At 39.6% G+C, this 23,334-nt stretch overlaps 1 protein-coding gene across 4 annotated transcripts in view; it reads left to right on the top strand.

Annotated features, from left to right (window-relative positions):
* The window catches only part of Dcx (doublecortin), a 64,687-nt gene extending 61,057 nt beyond the window's left edge, over positions 1-3,630 (top strand). For all 4 annotated transcript variants that reach the window (XM_052170982.1, XM_052170981.1, XM_052170980.1 and 1 more), the window contains one exon: positions 3,574-3,630. In XM_052170982.1, coding sequence (XP_052026942.1) covers positions 3,574-3,630 — 57 coding nt within the window. The remainder of the gene's footprint in view (positions 1-3,573) is intronic.
* Positions 3,631-23,334: the final 19,704 nt, after the last annotated feature.

The raw sequence follows: 23,334 nt of genomic DNA, 5'->3' as shown, positions 1-23,334 counted from the left end.
GTGTGTGTGTGTGTGTGTGTGTGTGTGTGTGTGTTAATCTGGAAGGGTTCCTAAGATTTTATCTTTCAGGACAGTACATTCCAGAAATGAAGATGTATGTCCCATGGCTTTACATTTACATGGCCAGAAATGGAGACTGAGCTGACTTTTTGGAATAAGCTAAAAGCTGTTTGTGACTTTGGCTCAGTCCTTCCAAATCTCAGGTCTGAGCCTTGCATTTGTCCTTTCACCCTGCTTGCTACCTAGGCCATCCAACACCCTGAGCAGTGGCCAGAGTAGATCTCATCTGAGTTTCTGTCCAAGTGGACCTGAAAGGTTTGAGTCACTGTGGAGACAGGAAGCAGGTGGCCAAAGCAATCACTTTCCTTCTTTGCAATTGGAAAGCATCTTGAAGTCTTAGCATCCCCCTTGGTAACTTTTGATGGCTGTACTGGGCCTCTAAGCTGTAATCAGAGCTTGGCTTCTCTTAGGCAGCTCATGGACAATCCTCTTTAATGCAGCTGCAATGGGGTTAGCCAAAGTCCGCATACTCAAGTGCTGCAATATGGACACACAGTACATCTTAAGGTAGTTAATGAGAACAACATTTCATTTTGTATTTCTATACCATGTTAACCTTTCACAAGCTATGTTCTTGCTTATCCTTGCAATATCCCTGCAAAAGAGAAAGGGCAGTTAGATACTCTTCCCATTTTAGACGTGAGGGGAAAAGTTACAGAGATTAATGACAGCCTCAGTAAGATTTAACAAATATTTACTAAAAGACTGCTTTTGGAGATAATGCACTGTTTAAAAATGTATAAAAATGTAGAAACATAGAAAAGCTCTTTGGTTTAATTATGATGATTTTTTCAGTTTAGTGATTTTACCCATAATTCTAAACTTGAAGACTATTCTGCAAATATGAAAATAGAAGGAAAACATATCTGACATAGTACCCGAACATATATCTCTCACATCATTTAGATCCATACATTTTTCTATTTGCAGATTTCTTTTGCCCTCCTAGCAGTGGTCAGAAAGACAGTGTGATGAATAAAGAAGGGTCCTCACTGTGAGATCACAAGCACAATTTGCTTGATTATAAATGTCTTTGGATAATAAAAGCAAGAGCGCAGGACAGGGTGGGAAGGCCATTTGATGGGGACTCGAGGAAGGTGGGAGCTGGCAAAGACTCCACAGACATCCTATTGAACTGGGGTCTTGAAGGCTGGATAAGCTTGGAAAGAGCTGGTGAGGCAAACAGATGAACAAGCTTTAAATCACCAGCAAAAGCAATGTTATACTACCAAGAAAGTACAGGGTGTGTTTGGGATAAAAAAAAAAAAACAAACAAACAAACAAAAAAAAACAGCAAGAAGCTAGGTTTCTCCAATGTCCTTCCTGCATTCCTTTGGACTATAAGCTTCTTGGACCAAAGACCAACGTTTTGTTGTCTCTAATGCAGTAGTATTGCCAGCACAGCTGTATTTGTTACAAACATTTTGTTCTGGAGGGCTCCAAGGGACTAAGCAAATGAATTTCAGGTGCAAATTATTTGTATTGTTAAGCAATACGTGTGTTTCCGTACTTCCACATATCAACCAGCAAAAAGAGAAGGCTGAGGTAATTACTTTTCCTGAACATTGTTCCCCCCTTACGTCCCTCAGATATAAATATAAAACGTACCTTAAATATAAAACGAATTCTTAGAGGTGTAGAAGCAGTTCCTATCTTTCTTTATTCCTATAGATTCCTTCCGTAGCCCGAATCTTTAAGTCACAGCAATGACAAGAAAAGTTCTCACAAATTTACCCACAGGCCTCTTCTCATTTCTTATGAGGTAGTCTGCAACAATAATCTAATTTAATTATATCTACCAAACAATTATATCAACATTTAAAAATGAGATAAAATTATTTTAAAACAAAACCAACAATGAAATTATACACTGGAAAATATGCATTTTACACAAAACAAAGAATTGAACACTGAGCAAAAAAGACAAGACACAAAAAGGCAAGATTCCTATTTATTAGCAATTACTTTAAAAATTAGTAGACTGAGTGCTCAAAAGCTATGATTGGCAGAATAGGTTTTTTTTTTTTTTTTTTTTTTTTTTTTTTTTTTTTTTTTTTTTTTAAATCATGACCTATCCTTAGGAAAATTGGAGACTTTCTGGGCCTCAACATTCACCTCTACAGTGGATGGCTTAATTGCTATCTTAACATAATCCAGATTAATACCAACTTTATTGAAATTCTGTCTAAAATTTTTGCTACAGCATAGCACTGTTTCTTTTCCCCTCCTTTGGCCTCTTAAAAACATACAAATTATGTCTTTATAAACAAAATGTCCATCAACACATTTTTGTAATTACCAGATCATACAGTTGTCTTTTGAAATAAGCCAGACACAGAAAGAGAACTCTCCCATGATCTCACTTATGTGTGGAATTTTTTTAAAAGAAAAAAATTCAAATTTCTAGAGATGGAGAACAGAACAGAGGTTACTAGAGGGACTAGAGGTTTGGAGGAAATGGGGTGTGCATATCACGGATACAACATAACAGGCAAGCTTTATAATCATAGTAGGCAAACTTTGTGAACCAATATACAAATCTAATGTAAAAAGTGACTAAATTTAATCAAAGTATTAGGAAGGACGTAGATTTAGTTGTTCTCCTACAGAAAAAGGACTTTGTGACTCCAAAGATGCTTTTTACTTCTCTGTAATAACTATTTTATTATATATAAAACATGAGGTTATCTGATAACCCCATGTTGTAAGATTAAAATATATACAATAAAGTATAAATATATTTTTAGTCAGTGTAAAAGAAAATAATTACAAATGCTAGTCTATCCAGCTCTGGAATTTATTGTCAACTTTACCCTACTGATTTTTTTTTTACTAATGTGGGTCTGATTTATTATCATAGCTCTTTGAGAGACTGTTCTTTAGTATTTGCTGTAGGACAAGTATGCCAGATGTGAACACTATTCAAAAGGATTCGTTTGAGTTCCTTAATTGCTTTTAGTAAAACTTTGCTATTGATTGGCTCTGTGAATGTTGGGTCATTATTTCAATAGTCTATTAGTCAGTTGATAACTATAGTCTACCCTTTACTTACTGCTTGCACATGGCCCTAAAATCATCCAGGACTGAAAGATGAGGAGCATCTAAGGTTTTAACTGAGCATATACTCAGTCATCAGTATGTAGCCAGTCACTTGGATTCCCAGGAATATATGTTAGAGAGTTTCAAAGCTCCCATGGACAGCTAATTTTATATCTTTTCCGTATAGGATTTTTGGATATTTTATTTGCCCCAATGTTTACCCTTTATACACACACACACACACACACACACACACACTCAAATAAGAACATGCCAATCTGGTAGATGCTACCTTTTAGTGGAAGCTGAGTAAAGTGTATATTGAGATAATACCTCTTGACACACTTTTAAAGCTCCTCGTAAATGTATTATTTTAAAAATAAAATTAGAAAAATATTATTTCAAACAACTGAAACCATTTCAAAGCTCAAGGTACCAAGTAAAGGAAAGTTAACTCTGTCTCTTTTCTTACAGGACCTGTACCTGCCGCTGTCGCTGGATGACTCTGATTCACTTGGCGATTCCATGTGAAAGATGATAGGCTAAATCAAAGCCTATTGTTGTAGCAGAATACTTTCGCTCAAGTGACTAACAAGGCTATTGGTGCTTAAACATTTTTGTTGTTGTTGCTTTTCAAAACACTCTGTAGTATGTAGGATTTATTTTCTTGTGACTTATCTTCTGGGCCACTAATTCACATTTACCGATAAGAGATAGATTGATAACCATCCTTTTGAGTGACTTTTCCAGAACTGCAAAATGTGCTAGTCCATGACCTTTCTACTGAATGCTTAGGGGCCTTTGTATTTTCCCCACTTAATTTGTTGAGAAACTAGTCTTCCCTTTCTGGAAGGCTGTTTATGTACACATCACTTAAAATGTTTATGTGTGGGGAAAATTTTCATATGCAGATCTAAAAGTGAAAAACCTAAGTGTCCCTTGCCTCTGTATCTTCAGAACGCTGGAGGGTCTCAGGAGAGTGGCAAGTCAGATCCGTGGCCTCACGCTTTGCTCTTAATTGAGCCCCCAGGGTATTGTCTAGCATTCATCCTGACTGTTGAGATAGAGAAAACACCAGTGACTTTCGATGTGACACCATGTGCTTAGGGTGATGGAATAGGGCTAGCTGAAAGAGATGAGGCAGAATTTAGGGGGGAAACTGACCAATTTCAGTAGGATTTATATAAAGCACAGTGGATTCCTGGTCAACCCCTCTACTGGGGAAATTTGGAATCAATCAACAATTGATTAGTTTGCGTTACATGATGTCACATACATAATCCCTCCAGGAGACTTTCTAATGTACAAGTTAGTACACAAATGGTATGGTATCCATCTAGCTCTGTTCTATTGAATGCCTTGTAAACAACCAACATTACAAACACTGTGAGAATTTGTTTTCAGGTCTGACACCTTTTGGTCGTTTTTTATAGCAAGAAACCATATCCTTTTTTATGAAAATTCAACTCTGTATTTCAGGAGCAAAACTGTTCAGGCTCCTTTTTTATAAGCTGGTGATTTTTTTCCTTTGTCTAAAAAACACAAGTAGAAAACTGACCAAAAAAATGCAGAAGAATACTGTAGTTTAGAAATCATGCTCTCACTGCCAAACGGAAATCTTCGGGATACAACGACTAGAGGCCAATTCAATAGAATCAGGTTTTTGATACCTTTTTAACAGTTACACTTACAGTAATAATTTCAATGTGGACCAGACATTCTAGTTATATTTTAAATGAAATGTTATGGCATATTTTAAGTAACTCTTTTTTATCTATAATCCTAATATTTCATACTTAAGATGCAGAGACCTTTCACTTGACTTTAACATTAGAAAGGAATTCTCTTTATTACAGATTGATCACTTGAAATAACTCTGTCTTTGAGGAACCGGTTTATAACATTGCTTTTTCTCTGTAATCATAGCCCATAATAGCCAAGACAACTAAAGTTAGGTGAAAGCCATGCATGCCAATTCTGTGTTTGATTTTAATAGATAGGAAGATTTCCTTTACTTCTTTGTAATTGTTCAGACAGTTTGAAAGATACGGCATTCAAAGCCAACATGTTGTTTGGCTGCTGAATGACATGCGGTTGTCCCTCCATTTTAAGTAGAATGAGTGGTGTGTGTGTGTGTGTGTGTGTGTGTGCGCGCGCGCGCGCATGCGCCTAGAAATACTGCACAAGACAACTCAACATGAATTGATGACAGCTTGGTGGCATTGCTGACGTGCAGGGGGAAGTAGCATGGCAGGGGTAGCTAGAGCCCCCTTGATAAATTTCAGATGTCCTTAATTACAAGATTACAAGAAACATTTTTGGTTTTGGTTCAGGAGAAGGGGGATGCTGAGAGCTCTGGTTTCTGCTTCAACTGCTCATTGAAGAACCCAAAATGATGAGGTTTTGCTCTTCTCCCCCCTTTATTGGTATACCCACATGAAATGATTAAGAAACCCATTTTAATCAACCCCTACTTTTTTCTAGAAGCTCAGTGATTTCTTAGTGCCCCCCAGAACATTTGAGTTAATTAGGGAGAATTGGTTACTTGGGATGGATAGAAATTGTGGTAGGAGCTCTATTTTTAACCTCTGGGCCAGATCCTCCAGCACATTCTATGTTGATCTTTGAGAAAATCCCATGTTGTCCCAAGTGTTCATTTAAGAAGAGACATGGAGATCCTACTAAAAGAGTAGGAGCAAAGAAATTTCAACAGTCCTTATGCCCAGGCTTCTTGGTAGTTCTCTGAGCTTTTTTCTACTTACAGCATAATTTAGCACTAGAAAGTACTTTAGAATGTTCTTACAACAGACATTCTTCTATAACAACAGTGTCCTTTCTGTCTTTGAGCTAACTACAAGGAAACCTTTAACAAATACTTTTATATACAGGCACAGACATATAGAAGAAAACTTTTATTTTTACTGCTACTTTGTGTGGCGGGGGTTGGTATAATTGAAAACTCAAGTCTCCAATAATTTAATTTTAAATTGGCTCAAATTCAAGTAATTTTTTTCAGAACTAAGCTCCTACATCCCCTGCATTCATTCTGTTTTTCCTAATCCAGTTTTACCACTTTAGTCCCATCAAGTTCAGTGTGCATGGTCAGCAAGCATTTGTCACCACTTCCCATAACAAGCCCCCTCTCTTTCTTCCTGTGTGTTTCTCTCTCCCTCCCTCCCTCTCTCATCCTCCTCCTCCTCTCTCTCTCTCTCTCTCTCTCTCTCTCTCTCTCTCTCTCTCTTACACACACACACACACACACACACTCTTTCTCTCTCTCTCTCACATACACACACACACATACACACACACACACACACACACCATGTTGCTTGTTCCTACCTCCTGACTTTTCTTCCCCACCGAAATAGAAATAGGGGCAAAAAAAAAAAAGGGAAATGTATATATGGGGGCTGGGTTGAACAACAAAGTTCGTAAGTAGTGCTAAGTAGAATTAAAGTGAGAGAAAAGCTTCTTTTCTCATAATTGTTTTGGAAAGGATAGCCATTAGCATGACTGCTTTGTGTCCTTGTGGACTTTAGTATTAGCCTAGACTGAATTATAGCATTTTCTAGCTGGAAGGAGGATTAAGATCACATCATCTGCTCCAAATTTTTCATTTTCTTAAGGCCAGGAAACAGACAAAGACGTCAAGTGATTTTCCCCTAAGGTCACACAGCTGCCCATTGGCAGTGCTGGGAATAGAACCTATACCTCTTGGCTCTTATTCCAGGTTTTTATTTTTTAAAAAATCCAACTAGCCAGTATTGTCTTCTGTGAGGCTCCTGCAAATTCGTTCCCAGGGTCATGTTGCATCCTGGATCCATATGCTACTTTGTTGATCTCAGCAAGAAATCCACACAGCAATCTAATCTGGCCCTTCCTCCTCACTTTCATATTACTTCATCCCCATGGCCTGCAGACATTTCCAAGAAGAGGGAGGCATTGAGTCGTGGAGTACCAGAGGGTTGCTGCCCTACCTTGAGAAATCTTCCATATAGCCCCTGAACTCCTACTCTATTCATGTAGAATGGAAAATGACTACTTTATCCCTTATGAGCTTCCTTCAATGTCATGTCACACATATTCCTCCCAGGATAGGGGAGTGGTTACTTGTTTCCAGAGCAGAGAAAATAAGAAAATGAAAGACAGAGCAATAACTTTGTTTATTCTGACTTTCTAAGATGACAGTTTTTATCATTCAAAAAAATTAGTCTGGCTATCTTTACTACTAATAACAATTTCCTTTAAAATATGGTAGTGAGCCAAGCCAGAGAAAGATAATCAAATCTTGTGTTTGTCCTCAATCTCTACTCCCTCACAACTATGCTCCCTGGTGCAAACAATTTTCAGGTATAAACAAGTGGTTTTAGTGACTAAATTGTGCCCTGGCTGACACTGAATATTTGTATCTGTTCCAAAAATAGCATACAGTGACCTTACACATTATATTCTCTCTCTGTGTGTAGCCTGTTTCTGTGCTTTCCATGACAGAAGATAGGGCAACATGATCTGTGTGTGTAGGTTTCTTTGCATCAAGGCTCTCTGGGAACTAATGAGTATTAACTGAGTTCTAAAAGATCTTACTAAATTTACCCAAGGTCAGGAACTTCTCTATCTTTCTTCCCTCCAGCTGGGAGTGACCAAGGAATCCTAGAGTGGGTAGGGAGCTTCTATATCCTAGAATCATCTAGCCTAAGTTTAAGGCAAGTAACTCAATGCTTGATTTGTATAAAATTGTGGCTCCTTGCCCAGGCTCTCCAATATTCTATATAGAGATTTCCCCATGTACTCTCACAGTTGACTCCAAGTGGATTTTTCATTTAGAAAACAGGGAAGGAAATAAGCCCTATCTCCTTATAATGGGAGCAGTAGCATGTTCATGGGTCCCCAATGAGCTTCTGTGATAGTGAGAATGGTTCAGGATTTGAGACTGCCTTGGGAACAGCTGCATCAAGAGAGTTCTCTAGCAGAAACCCAATGACAGCATAGCTTCACTGACTTCCTTCGTGGTCACATTTGCTATGAAAATAGAAAGCATAGGATCTTTCTCTTTTCTTTATTCTTCTTTTTAAAACGATGGTTGGAGCCGGTTCTTGGGCATATGGGGCCATTTGGCCCCATACCTAGGCCTCAGTTATATATTGCCTTCACTATATTAAGATGTTTAGGCTTCTGGGCCAAAACTGATTTTCTAAGGGGGGCACAGGTATTTTGGATCTCATATAGGTGCACAGGAGGGTCTTTATGATTTAGAGCTGGAACCACGAGAAGGTAAAGGCTGAGTAGTGACCTAGCCATTTAGAATATGTCAGGGGTAATCTGGAGTTTAGAGGCCCATGCTTCTGCCTCTGTCCTACTAAAACCACGTGTGCAGTACCAATCACTGTTTTGTGAATCTTACAGGATTTCCTCTTCTTTCAAATATGGCCACCTGGAGCAAGAATAGGTCACTGACTTTTCGTGCTTTCCTTTTGATTAGAGAGGCCTCTATTTCCCTTGGGTACAAAATAGAGTTTCTTTAGCCATCGTTCCAAAGGCTTCTTAGTGTTGACTTGTATAACCCTTCTTTAAAGATTGATGTGGAGCTCATGTTTTGTCCAAACTGGTGTGAGATTGGCTATCATTAGGAAGTGAAGTGTTTCTTAAGTTTACTGGGGTCAAAATCTTCTGAAATTAGAAGTAATTTTGTTTTTCCTATATGGCATACCTGGGGCAAGGGAAGTAGAGAATTCTAAATTGATAATAAGGCAATTTCCTACTTTGGTTACAAGGGCAGGTGAGTTGAAACAGGTCAAAGAGAACAAAGAAGTCAGAAGACAAAGTGTGGTAAACTAAAGCAAAGACCCGAAGGCTACAGAATGTCTCAATTCTGGGCAATAACTCATGGAAATAAATGGCTTTTGTCATTCCATTTCCTGTTTTCCTTCTCTATTTAGATACCTATATTTGTTCTGAGTTTAAACTCTGTTATCAATCTCTTATTCTGTATCAAAAACATCCATTCTTTGACTCGTGAGGTACTTCCTCCTCTTTTGGAATCCTTTGCTTCTTCCCACTTCACTACTGGATATATGCCTCTTCATAATCTCTAAATTTTGCCTTGGGATTGAAGAGAAATTATTTTCCTTTTCTACAATTCCTGGTTCTAGCCCTGTTCAGTCACAAGTAGGTTGGTAGAAATCAACCTGATTCTGGCCCTTTCTTCTTTCCTGTTTTAGTCTCAGCAGATCTTTTCAAGCACTGTCCTCACAGCTCATGAATGTTATGTCTTTACCTTCTAAGTAAGCATTGTACAGAACATTTTGTGCTTTTTTTTTCTGCCATTTTGTGAACAGTGTTATGTGCTCAGATAAATAATCAGCTGAAGAGGAAAAGAGTTGACACATCTATTCAAATTGGCAAACTATTGTTAGTTGGTTTCATTAAATTTGCTCATAGTTTTGAAAAGCTGCAATATAATATCTTGAGAGACCACAGGTAATTGTTCCTGTCATTTGGTTGGGCTGAGTAGAGAGGGGGGAGCAGGAACAATTTGTTTAAACTTGTAATGCTATTCATTAAGCTCTCTGTTATAACATTATGATCTGTGCTTGCCACCTGTTGAATTGTTTAAGCTAAACTAGTGGGCAATTAAAGTTAATTTAAGTCAAAAAAAGTATCTAACAAATCCAGGGTACAGAAAAAAACTTAGTTAAATGTATTTGTCTTTCCGATACTAGATTTACCTGAACAATTTCCTTTTAACATCAACTGTTCATGATCCAGGACTGCCTGTCTATGTATCAGTAATTAGCTGGCTTAAGTCTGCTAATTTATTCAACAGCTTTAAGAAACCCTGGGGATGTCAATGTCACTGCTTGGCAATACCATATGCATTGCCCATTTTTCCAGTGACTTTTCTTTCTATGTTCTCTTAAAGGGGGTTGAGAAAGTAAGAAGTTAAGCTAAAAATATATCCAATGTTTGGTAGTGTATTATATTGCAGCGTTAAGCCAATAACCCCTTATGACCTATACACAGCTAATGCATGGTTTGAGAGTGGATTTTGCATTTTTTTCATGTGCAGTAAATGATTTTAAAATGTTTTTAGTCACCTTCTTGTGCCATTAAACTTGTACAGAAAATGCTTTTATGGCCATTTTCAAAGGGAGAAAGTTAAAAATGGAAACAGCCCACCCTTTCTGCCCTATAGCTGTAGTTAGAATTGAGTATGTGTAGAAAAACGGCTGTAATTGGTGGTTGTAGTGTTAGAGTTGTTAGCTTGACTACCTTTGGAGAGTAAATGCATGGTCTTGTACATCACATTTCTTAAATAACTCATTTTAACCTCTGGAAAGAATATATTATTCCATGTGGCCCTCTTCCCTCCCTCCACCCCCTGCTCCCAGATATCTTACCATTAACTGTAAATAACTGATTTAGGGGCCAAGAAACTCTGCCAAGTAAAGTCAGCAAAGAGCAAATAAACCAAAAGGGATGGTGTGTGAAGAGAATTTTACAACAGTTTCTCAGAAGTTATTGACCATTTCTCAAGGAATGGCATGGTTATCAAAGACTCAGCTGTCTTTTACATTAAAATCAGAGGCAAATCGGGAGTGTCAATAGCTGCAGGATTACAGAATTGAATAATTCTTAGAATTATACAACCCAAGGATGTCCATGATCCCTGCATTAGTTGTGAGGTATTTGGAGACATCAGAGATTTGTTGACTAATATTTATTGTGAAAAAGAAAAGCAAAACCGAGATGTGCAACAGATGCTCAGGGGTTTCAGCTAGGCCCCAGTCAGAAAAGGCAAGGATGGGAGTTTAGATGCATTGTTGTCTGTTTCCCAGGCAATGCTTAACACACTCTTAGACTTTGAGTGATACAAAGGCATTGTTTCAAGAAGACACTCTCGTCTTTGGTTTGCTCTTCTCTCTCTGGTATGTTTGGCAAGGCCCATGTAAACTGGTTAGAGCAGGCCCTTTATATCTCCTGTGACGGTTAATCTCCCCCACCACAATTTGATGAGGGCTCTTTGGTTTGAGGACTTCAAGGATGTCTAGAGAAGTTCCCCCATGTGTGTAAGGTGTTGTGAACTGTGAACACTGTACATCTTCAGTGTTCAATACTGGGCAGCCAAAGAGCTGCTCTTGCAAACTTTTTCTGGCTCTCAAGCTCTGTTCTCCATCGACTTCTCATTTCTGTGTACATTTGCAAGATGTGTGTAATGTCATTTTCCAAAAATAAAATTTGATTTCAATATTTCTGGCTGACATTCTCATTTTTCAATCACTGGACCAATGATCATATAACCACAAAATATCCAAGCTGGCAGGAAAGTTAGACATTAGATTGTTCAACCCCTTAATTTTATAGATGAGGAAGCTGAGAATCAATGTATGATGGAAATGCCATAATTCACAGCACACCATGTCTGCAGCATATAAGATCTTGGATCTCTTTCCATAGTTGAACAGGAGTCAAATCTCTTTTTGCGTAAAAAAAAAAATAGTTTGGCTAAGGTAAGTCTGTGTCACAAAATAAAAGGCAATGCCTAGTGCTGTGCTTTTCAGAAAGTGTAGAAAGATTTCATATTTCTTGAAAATACCTTTAAATGCTGTTCACCAAGAGTTTAGTGGTGCAACCACTCTGGGAGAAGGAATGCATAAATGTTCAATTCATTAATATCAGATTTATCCTTAGCCATAATGACTAACTTCTCATATCAGACATGAGGCTTTGGAGTAGGTGGATGAAAAGTCTGGGAGAAAATAGCACTCAGAAAAGAGTCTGAGTTCTTGGGGCCACTTTGATCCACACAATTCTGTTAGGGCTAGCCTTACATTGCATACCTAGCCATTGTTGAAGAAGCATCTCTAGGTACTCTCCAGGACTGAGAGGATTAGGAATTCCTTCCCCACACAGTATTTAAAGAGTCTCATGAGCATCAGTCTGGTGGAGACAAAGTAGACCAAGATGGGACTTCTTGGTATTCCTAATTCAAATAAAAGCTAGATGTAGATGTATTGGTCCTCTTTAAATCAAAACAAAAATCCCTTAAAACTTCATCAGTCTCTGGCAGAAAGAGAAAAATCAGTTGAAAATTGTATGCATGTGTGTATTTCCAGAAGCAACACACTCAATTTAAAGGACTATATTTAGATTTGAAACCATATCCCCTTTTCCAATTTAGTGATTGAAAGTGTTCTTTTTGAAAAACTTGGTCTGAGAAGTGAATAGGTATTTTTTTCAATATCCCAATCAAGCAAAATTTAAGGTAACTAACCCTGCAAGGGCTTCAAGTCAAATCTCTTTTCTTTTGAATTCTAGTTTGCCACAAATGGTGGGTTAGCCTAAAATAATGAAGAAAAGGAGACATGGATATGGGTTGAGTTGTAAAAGTCAGGTATTTGGTATTTGAAGGGAGTTTTTCTTTTCATTTTTTTTTAAAGATTTATTTATTTATCTATATTATATATATGCATACACTGTTGCTGTCTTCAGACACATAAGAAAAGGGTATAGAATCCCATTACAGATGATTGTGAGCAACCATGTGGTTTCTGGGAATTGAACTCAGGACCTCTGGGAGAAATCAGTGCTCCTAACCTCTGAGCCACCTCTCCATCCCTGAAGGGAGTTTTTTTTAAGAGCACGCAATCTCGTCACTGCTCTCTCCTCACTTTTCATCCTCTTCTTAACCTTATATCAAGGAGCAGTTCATCAGCACCACCCAAGAAGCTTGTGGGTAATGCTGACCATCAAGCCCCTCTGTACAGAGACTGAATCAGAAACTGTGAGTGTAAGAACCAGTGATACTAGGTAAGCGAGTTTTATGAGAGGGTTCTGAAGTCCTCCCTCATTTGTCAACTCTATGCTCTGGTAAATTCGATTTCTTTTTCCCTAAGAGCAGGATGTAAAGTGAGTAAGTAAAAAAAAAATTAAATTTAAAAAAGGCATACAGTATAATCCATACAGTGAAGTGTGATTCATAGATTAAAAGGAAAAGAGATACAAGACAAACAAAATACTTAGCTAGAATGTACAATCTCATGAGCCCTTTGGGTCCACTATCTGCATCTCTAAATCAGACTCTTCAGTCTAAAAATCAGACTGAAGAGACTTGTTCCCTTTTTCATAAGATTTCTATAATCATAGGGGTTTTTGTTTGTTTGTTTGTTTGTTTGTTTTAGAGAAATTCAGTATTTAAAATTCAAGACAAAACTTGTTATTTTGAGGAGTCAAGATGGGGACCTTAGATGAACAGAGATGTGGTAATTTGTAGGACTTAGTATGTACAAATGTCAGAAATTAGTGGGCTAATTGGAATATGGAAGAAATGGGAAACAGGAAACAGAGAAAACCTAGGCTTGATTAATTCAGCCTGGATCCCCGTCTTTCCTGAGTCTCCTCAATTCTGAACAGCTCAGTAGCCTCTTACATGCCTCTTCCTCTGACTTCAGCCCTGGCGCTACAATGTTCATTCACACTTCAGTCTTGCTGACAAGGTCTACCCTTCTTTCCTTGCCTAGAAAAATACCCTCTGAATGCCCTTCCACATTCCTCCACCTGTCTAAATGTCAGACGGAGCCAAAACCTACCAGCAACGGAACTTAACGCATATTTATAAGAAAAACAAACCCAAACATGAAGAAAAACTGGCAAATTTCTACCCTGAACTTTCCAGGGCAGGTCTGATCTTATGTAATTCGCCCCCGCCCCTTTCCAAATAAAGGTGATTTGTTAAACATATAACTAAATGTGATTTTGTTTTTATTCATTTCTAAAAAAAGAATTTCCATAAATACACTTACAAATTGAAAAACATCCCTTGTCAGGCCACACATCAGCAGCGAGTGTGTGGAAAACACGATTCTTTCAGGAGAGGCTTGCCCTAGCTTTCCTCATCAGCTTCTCTGTACTCTCCCATCTCCCCGACAGTAGGGGAGAAGTAACACCCTTTCATTTGGAGTCCATTGTTTTCAGAACACTACAACACTGCTGCAAGGAGGCAGCCTGGAGTAAGACAGTAGTTTCTCCTTGAAGCATACAGGCTGCTGATTTTCACCAATCAAGAGGAGTCAGCTTAAATCCTTGTAATCCTTTCTTTTCCCTGTCTATGTACCCCTGAATAGTTCTGAGAGTGCTTTCACGGACCAGGAGAAAGGTGAGTCCTACATTTCTGAATTAAGGCTCCTCTATCCTGAAATGAACCAGTGCATATAGAATTGCACACTGTCAAAGATGGACAGGCCTTTATAAACCATTATGTCCAATGTTTTCCTACGTTTCTTGTGTGGGGGAGAATTACATGGAGGAGTTATCACAAAGGCCAGTTCCAGGATCCCATTTCAATCCAGCTTCGTTAGACTGCCCAGCTAGCAGGGAAACTGTACACGGCTTCAATGATTATTTCGTCTGTGAATTATATAGCACACCCTAAACTTTGCTGTGGATAGTATCACAAAAGCATCTTGTGAAAATGTAAAGCCTGATTTAGATGCTGTGGGGAAACCAGGTCCTGCTATTTTCCTGAGCTACTCATTAATTTTTCTAGGCTTCTGACCCATGGGTCACACTTTCAGTAGCAAAATACTGAGGTCAAGGTACCCGTTGTTCAGAAAAGGAAGAAATGGAGGCCTAGGGAAATAAAAATAATATATTTGTGTTTAAACATAGAGGCAGAGATGGCTAGCACTGAGGATACCTGAGTCCTGAGCAAGGTCTTTCCATATGACCGGGCTGCCCATCGTCAACAGGTCCTTAAAGCAGCCTGCTGAAATGGCACTGTTCCAAATCAAAGGCTAATTAGGAAAATAATGTTTCCTGAAAGAGAAACAGCTCTGGCTTGTCTCAGTAATGAGTGGGCACCCTGGCAGGAATAAGACAAAGGGTGGGGGAAGGGACAGAATTTATGTCTTACTTTAATTGAAGAAATGAGCCAAAGCCCCCCTTACAAAGAGCCAGGGGCGGGAGAAGAATTATGGTCATACAATGTCCATACAATCATCTGGGGGAGGGTGAAACTGAAGCATGCACACAGGCACACACAACTCCCAAAGACTTATGGAAATGCTGTGATGGAGACGCTGCAAGGAGCTGAGAGCCCCCCAAAGAGTGTTGGGGTGGTGTGATGAAGGCTGGACGACTTAAGCTTTAGTATAATAAAGCATTAATGATGAAAAATGAGCTAAGAATTACTCCAACTAGAATAAATCTTTACGTTAATGGTTCCCTTCAAGTACTAGCTTCACTCAGGAGGTGAAACTTGAGCTGAGGCTTAAATAAGCTGAAGTTTGTTAGGCAAAGGGTGAGATGGGACATTTCTGACAGAAAAGCCAGCGTGAGCAAAGACAAAGAGGTATGATCTATTTCTAACGTCATCAGAAAGACCTTCAGTTGGGTAGAGCAGCCTGCAGTACACAGTGCAAGAGAGTAGGTAGTTAGAAACCATGTTGAAAAGGTCAACTGAGAATCAGTCCCTTGAAAAATATAGAAAAAAAATTTGCCAGGTTGGATGCTAGGCTCTAGCAGGGGAATAGACATGGTGACATATAGCCTAGAACTTCAAATATTTCTTAGCAGATATTAATTGTTACATATTGAGTCACGTGCTGTGACACAATGGAGCATAACATAGCAGATGCATCACATCAGATACCCAAAGCACAAAGGGTAGCTGATCTAGCTGATCAGGGCTAGGAGAGCCTTTCCAACTGAGGGGGCAAGTTAGCTGAAACCCAAAGATGAATAGGTTAACTAAAGGGAAGAAAATATTGTAGGTGAGGAGAAGGAATGTGTGAAGTCCCTGAGGGAAAGAAAAAATACTCAGTGTTGGAGCAATTGAAAAAAATCCAACATGGCTCAAATGTGCAGCAGGCCAGAGATGGAGTGGTGAGAGGTGATACCAAGGGGGGCAGACAAAAACCAGACAGTGCGGGGCCTATGAGTTAAATTAAGGAATTTGGGTCCCCCGCATCAAAAAGCACTCAAGGAGTCATTAAAGAGTTTTAAGTAGGAACAGATAAAAGTGTAGTTAAAAATCACTCCTCCTGCTGCTGTTTGGAGGCTGGGCCTGAGGGATATGGGAACATGAGACAAGAACTTCCTTGGGGGCTGAGGTCATGATCTAAATGATGCATTATGTCAGCGTAGACAAGAGTAGCGGTCATATAGACAAAGAGGAGGTGAAGTAGATTTTATGAGGAGATAATATCAACAGGGCTTGAAGAACAAAATCTGAGGGTGGACTAGGGAGGAGAATTTTACATTCTGTCTGGAAGAAGCAAATTATAACAGGAGGAACTCTGAGCCAGAGAAAGCTAGGACATTTGAGGGCTTCCTGCTGACCAAAAGCAAGCTCTCACAGAATCCAGGCTGTGGATACTCCTGGAACAGAGCTGGGGAAGTCCTGTTCCCACCTAAGTGTCTGGCTCTCACAGAGTAGAATCCAATCTCAAGGGCTCGGGTGGCATTGCAGTTGAACTGGACAAGTGAACAGGGCTATCAATTACCCAGGGCATCTTCCGTGCTGAGCCACTTGGAGAGCCCTGTACCCCTCATGCCCTATCCAGAATGAACGTCACCAAAGCTGGTGGGTAATATTGTTTAGATGTTTACACATGCTAAATGGACTCCGAGAGATGGAGTGGCCTGACAATTGTTACATATCCAGGAAATGACATTTGAATGACCTTACCATTAGGTCTCTGCATAATTTTCATGATAAACCACCCCTACCCTATAATTGCCATAAAATCACAGTTTAGGATCTTCTTCTCTAGCTGTAATGACAAAGAGGTTTCAAGATTTGAGGCTATTGACTCCATTTCGTGTTGTCACCTAATAAGGCAGACAATACGGGAAGGAAAAACCTAACAAAGAAGGTTTGGTTATTAAAGGAAGAAGATACTAAACAGGAGGCCTCTTCTTTCAAGACACACAAAATTAATAGGAAAAGACAAAGAAATGCTCCTCCAAAGCTTAGCAAGGCTCATCTCCAAGAGAGCTGCAACACTATTGAACTCAAATGAGTCTGGAGAAATCATTGAATTAGGCCCTTGGCTTGTAGGCCTCATACTTGCTGGGTTCACTTTATGGATTTAATACATTTTCTTCATCTTAAAAAAATGTTGGCTGTGGGGCTGAAGAGATGTTGGTCTTGATAGACACTAAAGGGAGGAGAGGCCCTTGGTCCTGGAAAGACTTGATGCCCTAGTGTAGAGGAATACCAGCACAGGGAAGCAGGGGAGGGTTTATTGGGGAAGGGGAGATGGCTTATGGGATTTTCGGCAGGGGAACCAGGAAAGGGGCCAACATTTGAAATGTAAATAAAGAATATATCTAATAAAAATTTCTTAAATAAAAAACAAACAGAGATGTTCAGTGGTTAGGAGAGCTTGCCGTTGTTCTGGACGACCTGAGTTTAGCTCCTAGCCACCACCTAGAGTGGCTCACAACTGTCTGCAACTCCAGCTTCAGGTGATCTGATACCCATTTGTGACCTCTGCCAGTGCCCATACTCATGCTAAATACACACATAAACACACAATAAAAATAAGATAAAATCTTTTACAAGAAAACATAAAATGTCAGTTTTTCTTAGCACAAAAAGATAATTATGGGAGGAAATGAATATTTAGTTTGAGTTTGTGATTCCATATTGTATATATTGTGCATCTCTCTCATACACACACACACACACACACTCACACACACACACACACACACACACACAGAGAGAGAGAGAGAGAGAGAGAGAGAGAGAGAGAGAGAGACTTCAATTTTCCTGTCATGTGGATTTTGTTATAATTGCACTTTTTCAAAGTTCTTTCAAACTGTAGGCTGAGGTCAGTGTTTTCTTGGGAGTGCTTTCTCTCTCTAGAAACCTCAACTCCACCCGGTCTTAAATTTTCCTTAGTATTACTTCTAAGTCTCCTTCAAAATAATCTTCAGGCCATGGAAAGGATGGAAACGACTTTCTGATTAGTCTCCTTCCAATCGCCCTATCTTCTACAGAGTTCTATCTCCCTTACTTCCACACAGTGTTTCCTCTGAGTCCGTTTTGTGTGTGTTCACGGAACAAGCCTGTTCAGAGGTCCTTGATGAATGGCAGCAATGAGAAGGGAGACGTGTGGACAGCTTGTTCCAGCTCTGGAAGTTATAAGGAGCTCTGTGCTTCTCCGGCAATAGCATAGCTTTGTGGACTTGAGGCAAGCCTGTGCTTCCTCTGAAATGTTCTTTCACTGCAGGCACAAAAACACAGTAAACCACGATCCAAAAAAAACCTGTCCCCCCATGAATGGAGCTTTGTAAGCAGGTTAATGTATAACACTTTAGAAAGCTGGGGAGAGAGCATATTTACTTTTCCAACAGGAACCACATCAGGGGTGTCAGATGCCAATAATCCCAGGATTCTGTGGTCATACACTTTGAATCTGCAGCCAAACTTTGGCATCCAGAAGAGAAGGCTAGTGATTTCCAACCTCCTCACCACCAAGGATCTTTTTCTTTATTATTTTTCCCCTGTGAGCAGCACCACATTTGGAAAGATTTGTATCTGCTAAAGCTACACTTATTACAGAATAATTCATTTTCCCAATGTTTTCCTCACCCAGCTTCTAATCCATATGAGATAACTGCACAGAGCTAATACAATTTCAACCAAAAGCAAAGACACGTGATAGCTTACTGAGCTCTCTGTGGCTTTGTTTTGGCTGAGTATATGATTCCTATTAGATTTCCTTAACAGTGAGAAACTTCTTGAGAGCACTACTTACTACCTTCAGAGACCCCAGATCCATTGCTGCCAATACAAGGTGACAGCAAATTGAAAGGATGACTATCAGCTTAGGAAACATCAAAAATCATAAGCCACACGAATGGTGGACTCAGTTGAGGTCTCTCTGGTTTATTTCTCTAACTTTTCAGTATCTTGAGTTCCTTTTTCCTATGTTAATGACATGGTGAAGGAGAGAATTCCCTGAAGAAAAATAACTTGTGTTTATCCACCTCCTACTGCTACAGGGAGAGAACCTCAGACCTTGAGGCCTTATCTTCAGGCCTGACCTTCCTCAAATCTGTAACATCTATCTTCTTGATCATGGATAAGCTAAGTTGTCTAGAAGCTCATCTAAGCCAAACACTCCTTAATCACACCCAGTACAAAAGAACACACATCTGTTTCTGTCTATGCCACTGTACTAGCAGCTTTTGAGGTAAGGGACCTCATCTGAGTTTTCTCTGTAGCTCTGTGTACTACCAATCAGTCCAGTGTGGTATCTGGCAGCAACCAAATCTAGTGAAATGAATCCCAGTGACTTCCAGGCAAGATGAATAATTCAGTTACTAGGAATAGAAACTGAATTGTGAACTCCCTAAAAGAAGAGTAGGTTATCCGTTTCTGTATCTTAGGTATTTGACACACAGTGGCTATTCAACAAATGCCTGAATGAATGAATGAATGAATGATGCACTGCATTACTGGAGAACAATTATTGTAGAAACCTAGGTTGGAAATGACAAGTAGAAGAACTTTCTCATCATTTCTTTTTACCAGTTGTCACCCAGTCCTACTCTTTCACTGGATACTAATTGCCCACTGCATCGTCTTCCGTGAGACTCACATCTCCCACACTATCATTGTTTCCATATATAAAACTACAGGCACCGGTTTGATAAAAAGAGCCTGGGTCAGAAGCTTGGCCCAATATGGTGGAAAACCTGCTAGTCCTTGCTCTAAAAGCAGCTCAGAAAGGACTGCAAATGGATGCAGCCTAGACACGTCTCTGTCCCTGTGGTGTCACTGGGTGTAATTTAAGCAGAGACATTCTTGCAGTTGTTACACCCAGGCAAGTGTGGGGAATGAAACAGTTGTCTGTGACTGATTTAAACTGTGGTTTTTGACAACTGTGCCCCTGATTGAAGTGTCCCATCTGTTAATTTTAGTGTCCAAGGGAGCAGGGAAATGAGCTCCAACAGCAACAGGATCAGTTCTGTGGGGTCCTCAACAGCATGGCAAGATTTTCTATTCCCAACTCAAATGGGGAGTTTTCTCTACATAAAAGTAAAGAAGTACTGCTTAATCAAGATAGTTCTTTCTGGCATGAACCTGGAATTAAGGGACAAGGTGGCCAAAATAAGAGGTGGTGGTAAAATTGTTCGTAAATAAGTAAGGCTATCCTTATGAGAAGGTCACCAAAAGTCCACCTTCTCAGATTTCCACTGCTAACCTTTTGCTCACCCTCTCCTCACCACCCCTGTCTCCATTCTTCCAGCCTCTTGTCAGCCACCCCCATCCCCACCCCACCCCTGATTCCAGCAAAGGCATCGTATGTCCTCATTTCAGATTTAAGCATGATTAGAGCATGGACAACCATTATTATTTGCTAAGGCTTTGCCTCTTAATAGGTAATGTGGGAAAAATGTGATAGTGTGTGGGTAGATGGGAAGGGACGAGGGCTGAAGGACAAGGGTGCTTCCTGTGGAAGGTTGGAGAAATATCTCGTCAGTGACAAGAGGCAAAGGCTCTTCATGTAGGAAGACAGAAGGAAGGTAGAAAAGGTGAGTGCAATCAATAGAGAGGAAGAACCCGGGGTACACCTTTTGTCATGGGTGGATCTTGCTTACCCTGTTTATTCCAGAGGAACATAACAGAAATTTAAATTCTACACTCCCACCCCCACCCAGTGGCAGGATTCTCAGATGCCCAGCCAACGAATCTATGGCGTCTTCACAGCTATATTTGGCCGAACAGGCTCCTGTCTCCACATACCAGCTTGCAGAACTCATGTAAATGCGCTCTACATTTAGGCTGTCCTGTCAGACGGGATGAACTCTGAAACCCATCCCAAAGAAAACCACATTTCCTCATGATTTCAGACGGTAAAGCTCTACCTCAAGGGCCAGCTCATGACTCATATATTCCCCAAAGAGATGTTTCTGGCAAGTAAGGCAGCTTTAGGTATATAACCACAATAATTTCAGAAGCACTTATAGATGCTCTTTTTCCTTTAGGTGTCTATACCCTTAAGGATGGGATGTCTCAGGAGTCAGAATCTCTAAAGAGGGACAAATGGAGTGTATGACAGAAGAAGACATTTTATTTTGAAGGCCCAGATATCCCAAACCGTGGCAATATGATACAAGTAGCCAGATCCTTCCATTGGAGATTAGCTCTGCCTCAAAGAGATTTAGCTTATTGAGGTGACAGCTAAGCAGACAACACTGGAAAAACCTATGCCTATGTGATAGATGCGCAGTGTCTGTAGGCTTAATCAAAAGTCCTAAGAGGGAGTTTTCTCTCTTTGTCTGAAGTATCAGATCAGTTGGTACAGGGAGCTGCTGTTCACCCACTGACTCGCTTAGCAGTTTAAAGATGCCATCGCATTTGCAATCTTTCTTTTCTTTTTCTACTAGGGAAGAATGAAGTCTGCATGGTCTGGATTCTGGTTTATTCATTGTGTGCTAAGCATCCTGTGTCCCATGTTCTTCAACTGCCATCTTTACCTGCTTTTTTCTCCACACATGCTCCACTGTTTTTTTAAGGTACTTTTCACATAGTCACACTTAATTCTACTAGGAAATGAGTTTCATAAAACGAGATTATTACATTTCTGTTTCTTTTCCATTGCTTCCAAGCAGAACAGAAGCAATCAGAGAGATAAGAAACTCCATCCCTTTTTTATTTTCTATGTTTTCTTGTGGATCAGGAGGAAATTTTATATGTGATAGGGTCATTCCTTCAATCTTGAGCATTGGAGCTACAAAGATGAATGTGACATAGTCCCTGCCTTCAAAATAAAGACAAAAACATCAAGTAAAGACCTGAAATGAGCTCTACATCTTTGAGGCATTTGACCAGGGAAAGGCAGTCAGGATTGAGAAGAAGCACATGAAAAACTCCCCAGAAAGGAGATAATTTGATGCAATAGCATGAGCTTAAGTCAGGTAGCATAAACTAAGACTGAAAGTTCAATAAAGCTAGCTCTGAAGAGATTGTGGAAGCAATAAGGAGTCAAAGGACTTTCTTCTATCAAAGCAGTTCTCATACTTTTCCATTTTATCCTAAAATGATGATTCTCAACTAGGACTAGTCCTCTCCAGATAACATTTGGCCATGTGTGTGAACACTTTCGACTGTCACTACTCAGAGAAATCAATTTTCTCATAGGTAAAGATCAAGGATATGAGTAAATAAGTGAGTTAAACTACAATGAGTTGAAGAATTCCATCTTTAAAGAATACTGTTGGGGCAGTGGGATGGCTCTGTAGATAGACACTTTCCACCAAGGCTGAAGTCTTGAATTCAATCCCAGGGAACCACATGGTAGAAGAAGAGAGCTGATCTGATTGCCACAAAAGTTTCCCTTTGTTTTTGCATATCTTGTCATTGCACAATAAATAAATACATACATGCACAGATAAATAAATCAATATTTAAAAATGCAACCTGGAAGGGGCTCAATGGTTAAGAAGGTTCTTGCATCAGTTCTGAGCACCACTTCCAGCACCCATGTCAGCTAGTTCACAACCACCTGTGCCTCTAACTCCAGGGGATCCAACACCCTTGCCTGAACTCAGAAGGCCTCTGAACTCCCTCTCTCTCTCTCTCTCTCTCTCACTCACACACACACACACACACACACACACACACACACACTGACATATTCATGTAATTTGAAATCATAAAAACAAAATATTCGAATGAAAAAAAGGCATAGTAATTCTTGAAGACAGAAACTATATGTCCCTATCTCCATGATCCAGAGGGTTCATAGATCACAGATATTTGAGAACATAATCAATGCAGAATAAATGAAAAGGTGACTAATATACTAATATGTATGTAGATTCTCCTTTGGATCAAGACTTCTATGACTTCTAGTTTTGATAAATTTAATTTTCATTTACCTTGGCATGGGTTTCTTTTCTATTATTATGTTTTGTGATTATAGTGATATGAGCATTGCTATTGGGGGAAAATGGTGGTAGTTTGTCTCTGCATATGAGTATCCTTTCCCATTTGGTGGCTTTTGGGGGGAAGGTTGTACAGTGTGGACGTGGTAGAGAAAGCATGTCATTTCAAAAGAATTTTGAACTCAGTCTTTCTGCTTTCTGTTTGTGATTACAGTGTGAGCTGTCAGCTGCTCCATTATTTATCGTCTACTACCTCCAAGCACCTCCATCATGGATTCTCACCCATCTACCATTTTTGCCTTGGTTAATGTGTTCTTAGTTTTACACAAG

Source organism: Apodemus sylvaticus, chromosome X (genome assembly GCF_947179515.1).
Source record: "Apodemus sylvaticus chromosome X, mApoSyl1.1, whole genome shotgun sequence".
NCBI lineage: Eukaryota > Metazoa > Chordata > Mammalia > Rodentia > Muridae > Apodemus > Apodemus sylvaticus.
The sequence above is the reverse complement of the archived record's forward strand: the minus strand, read 5'-3'. Positions and strand labels throughout refer to the sequence as shown.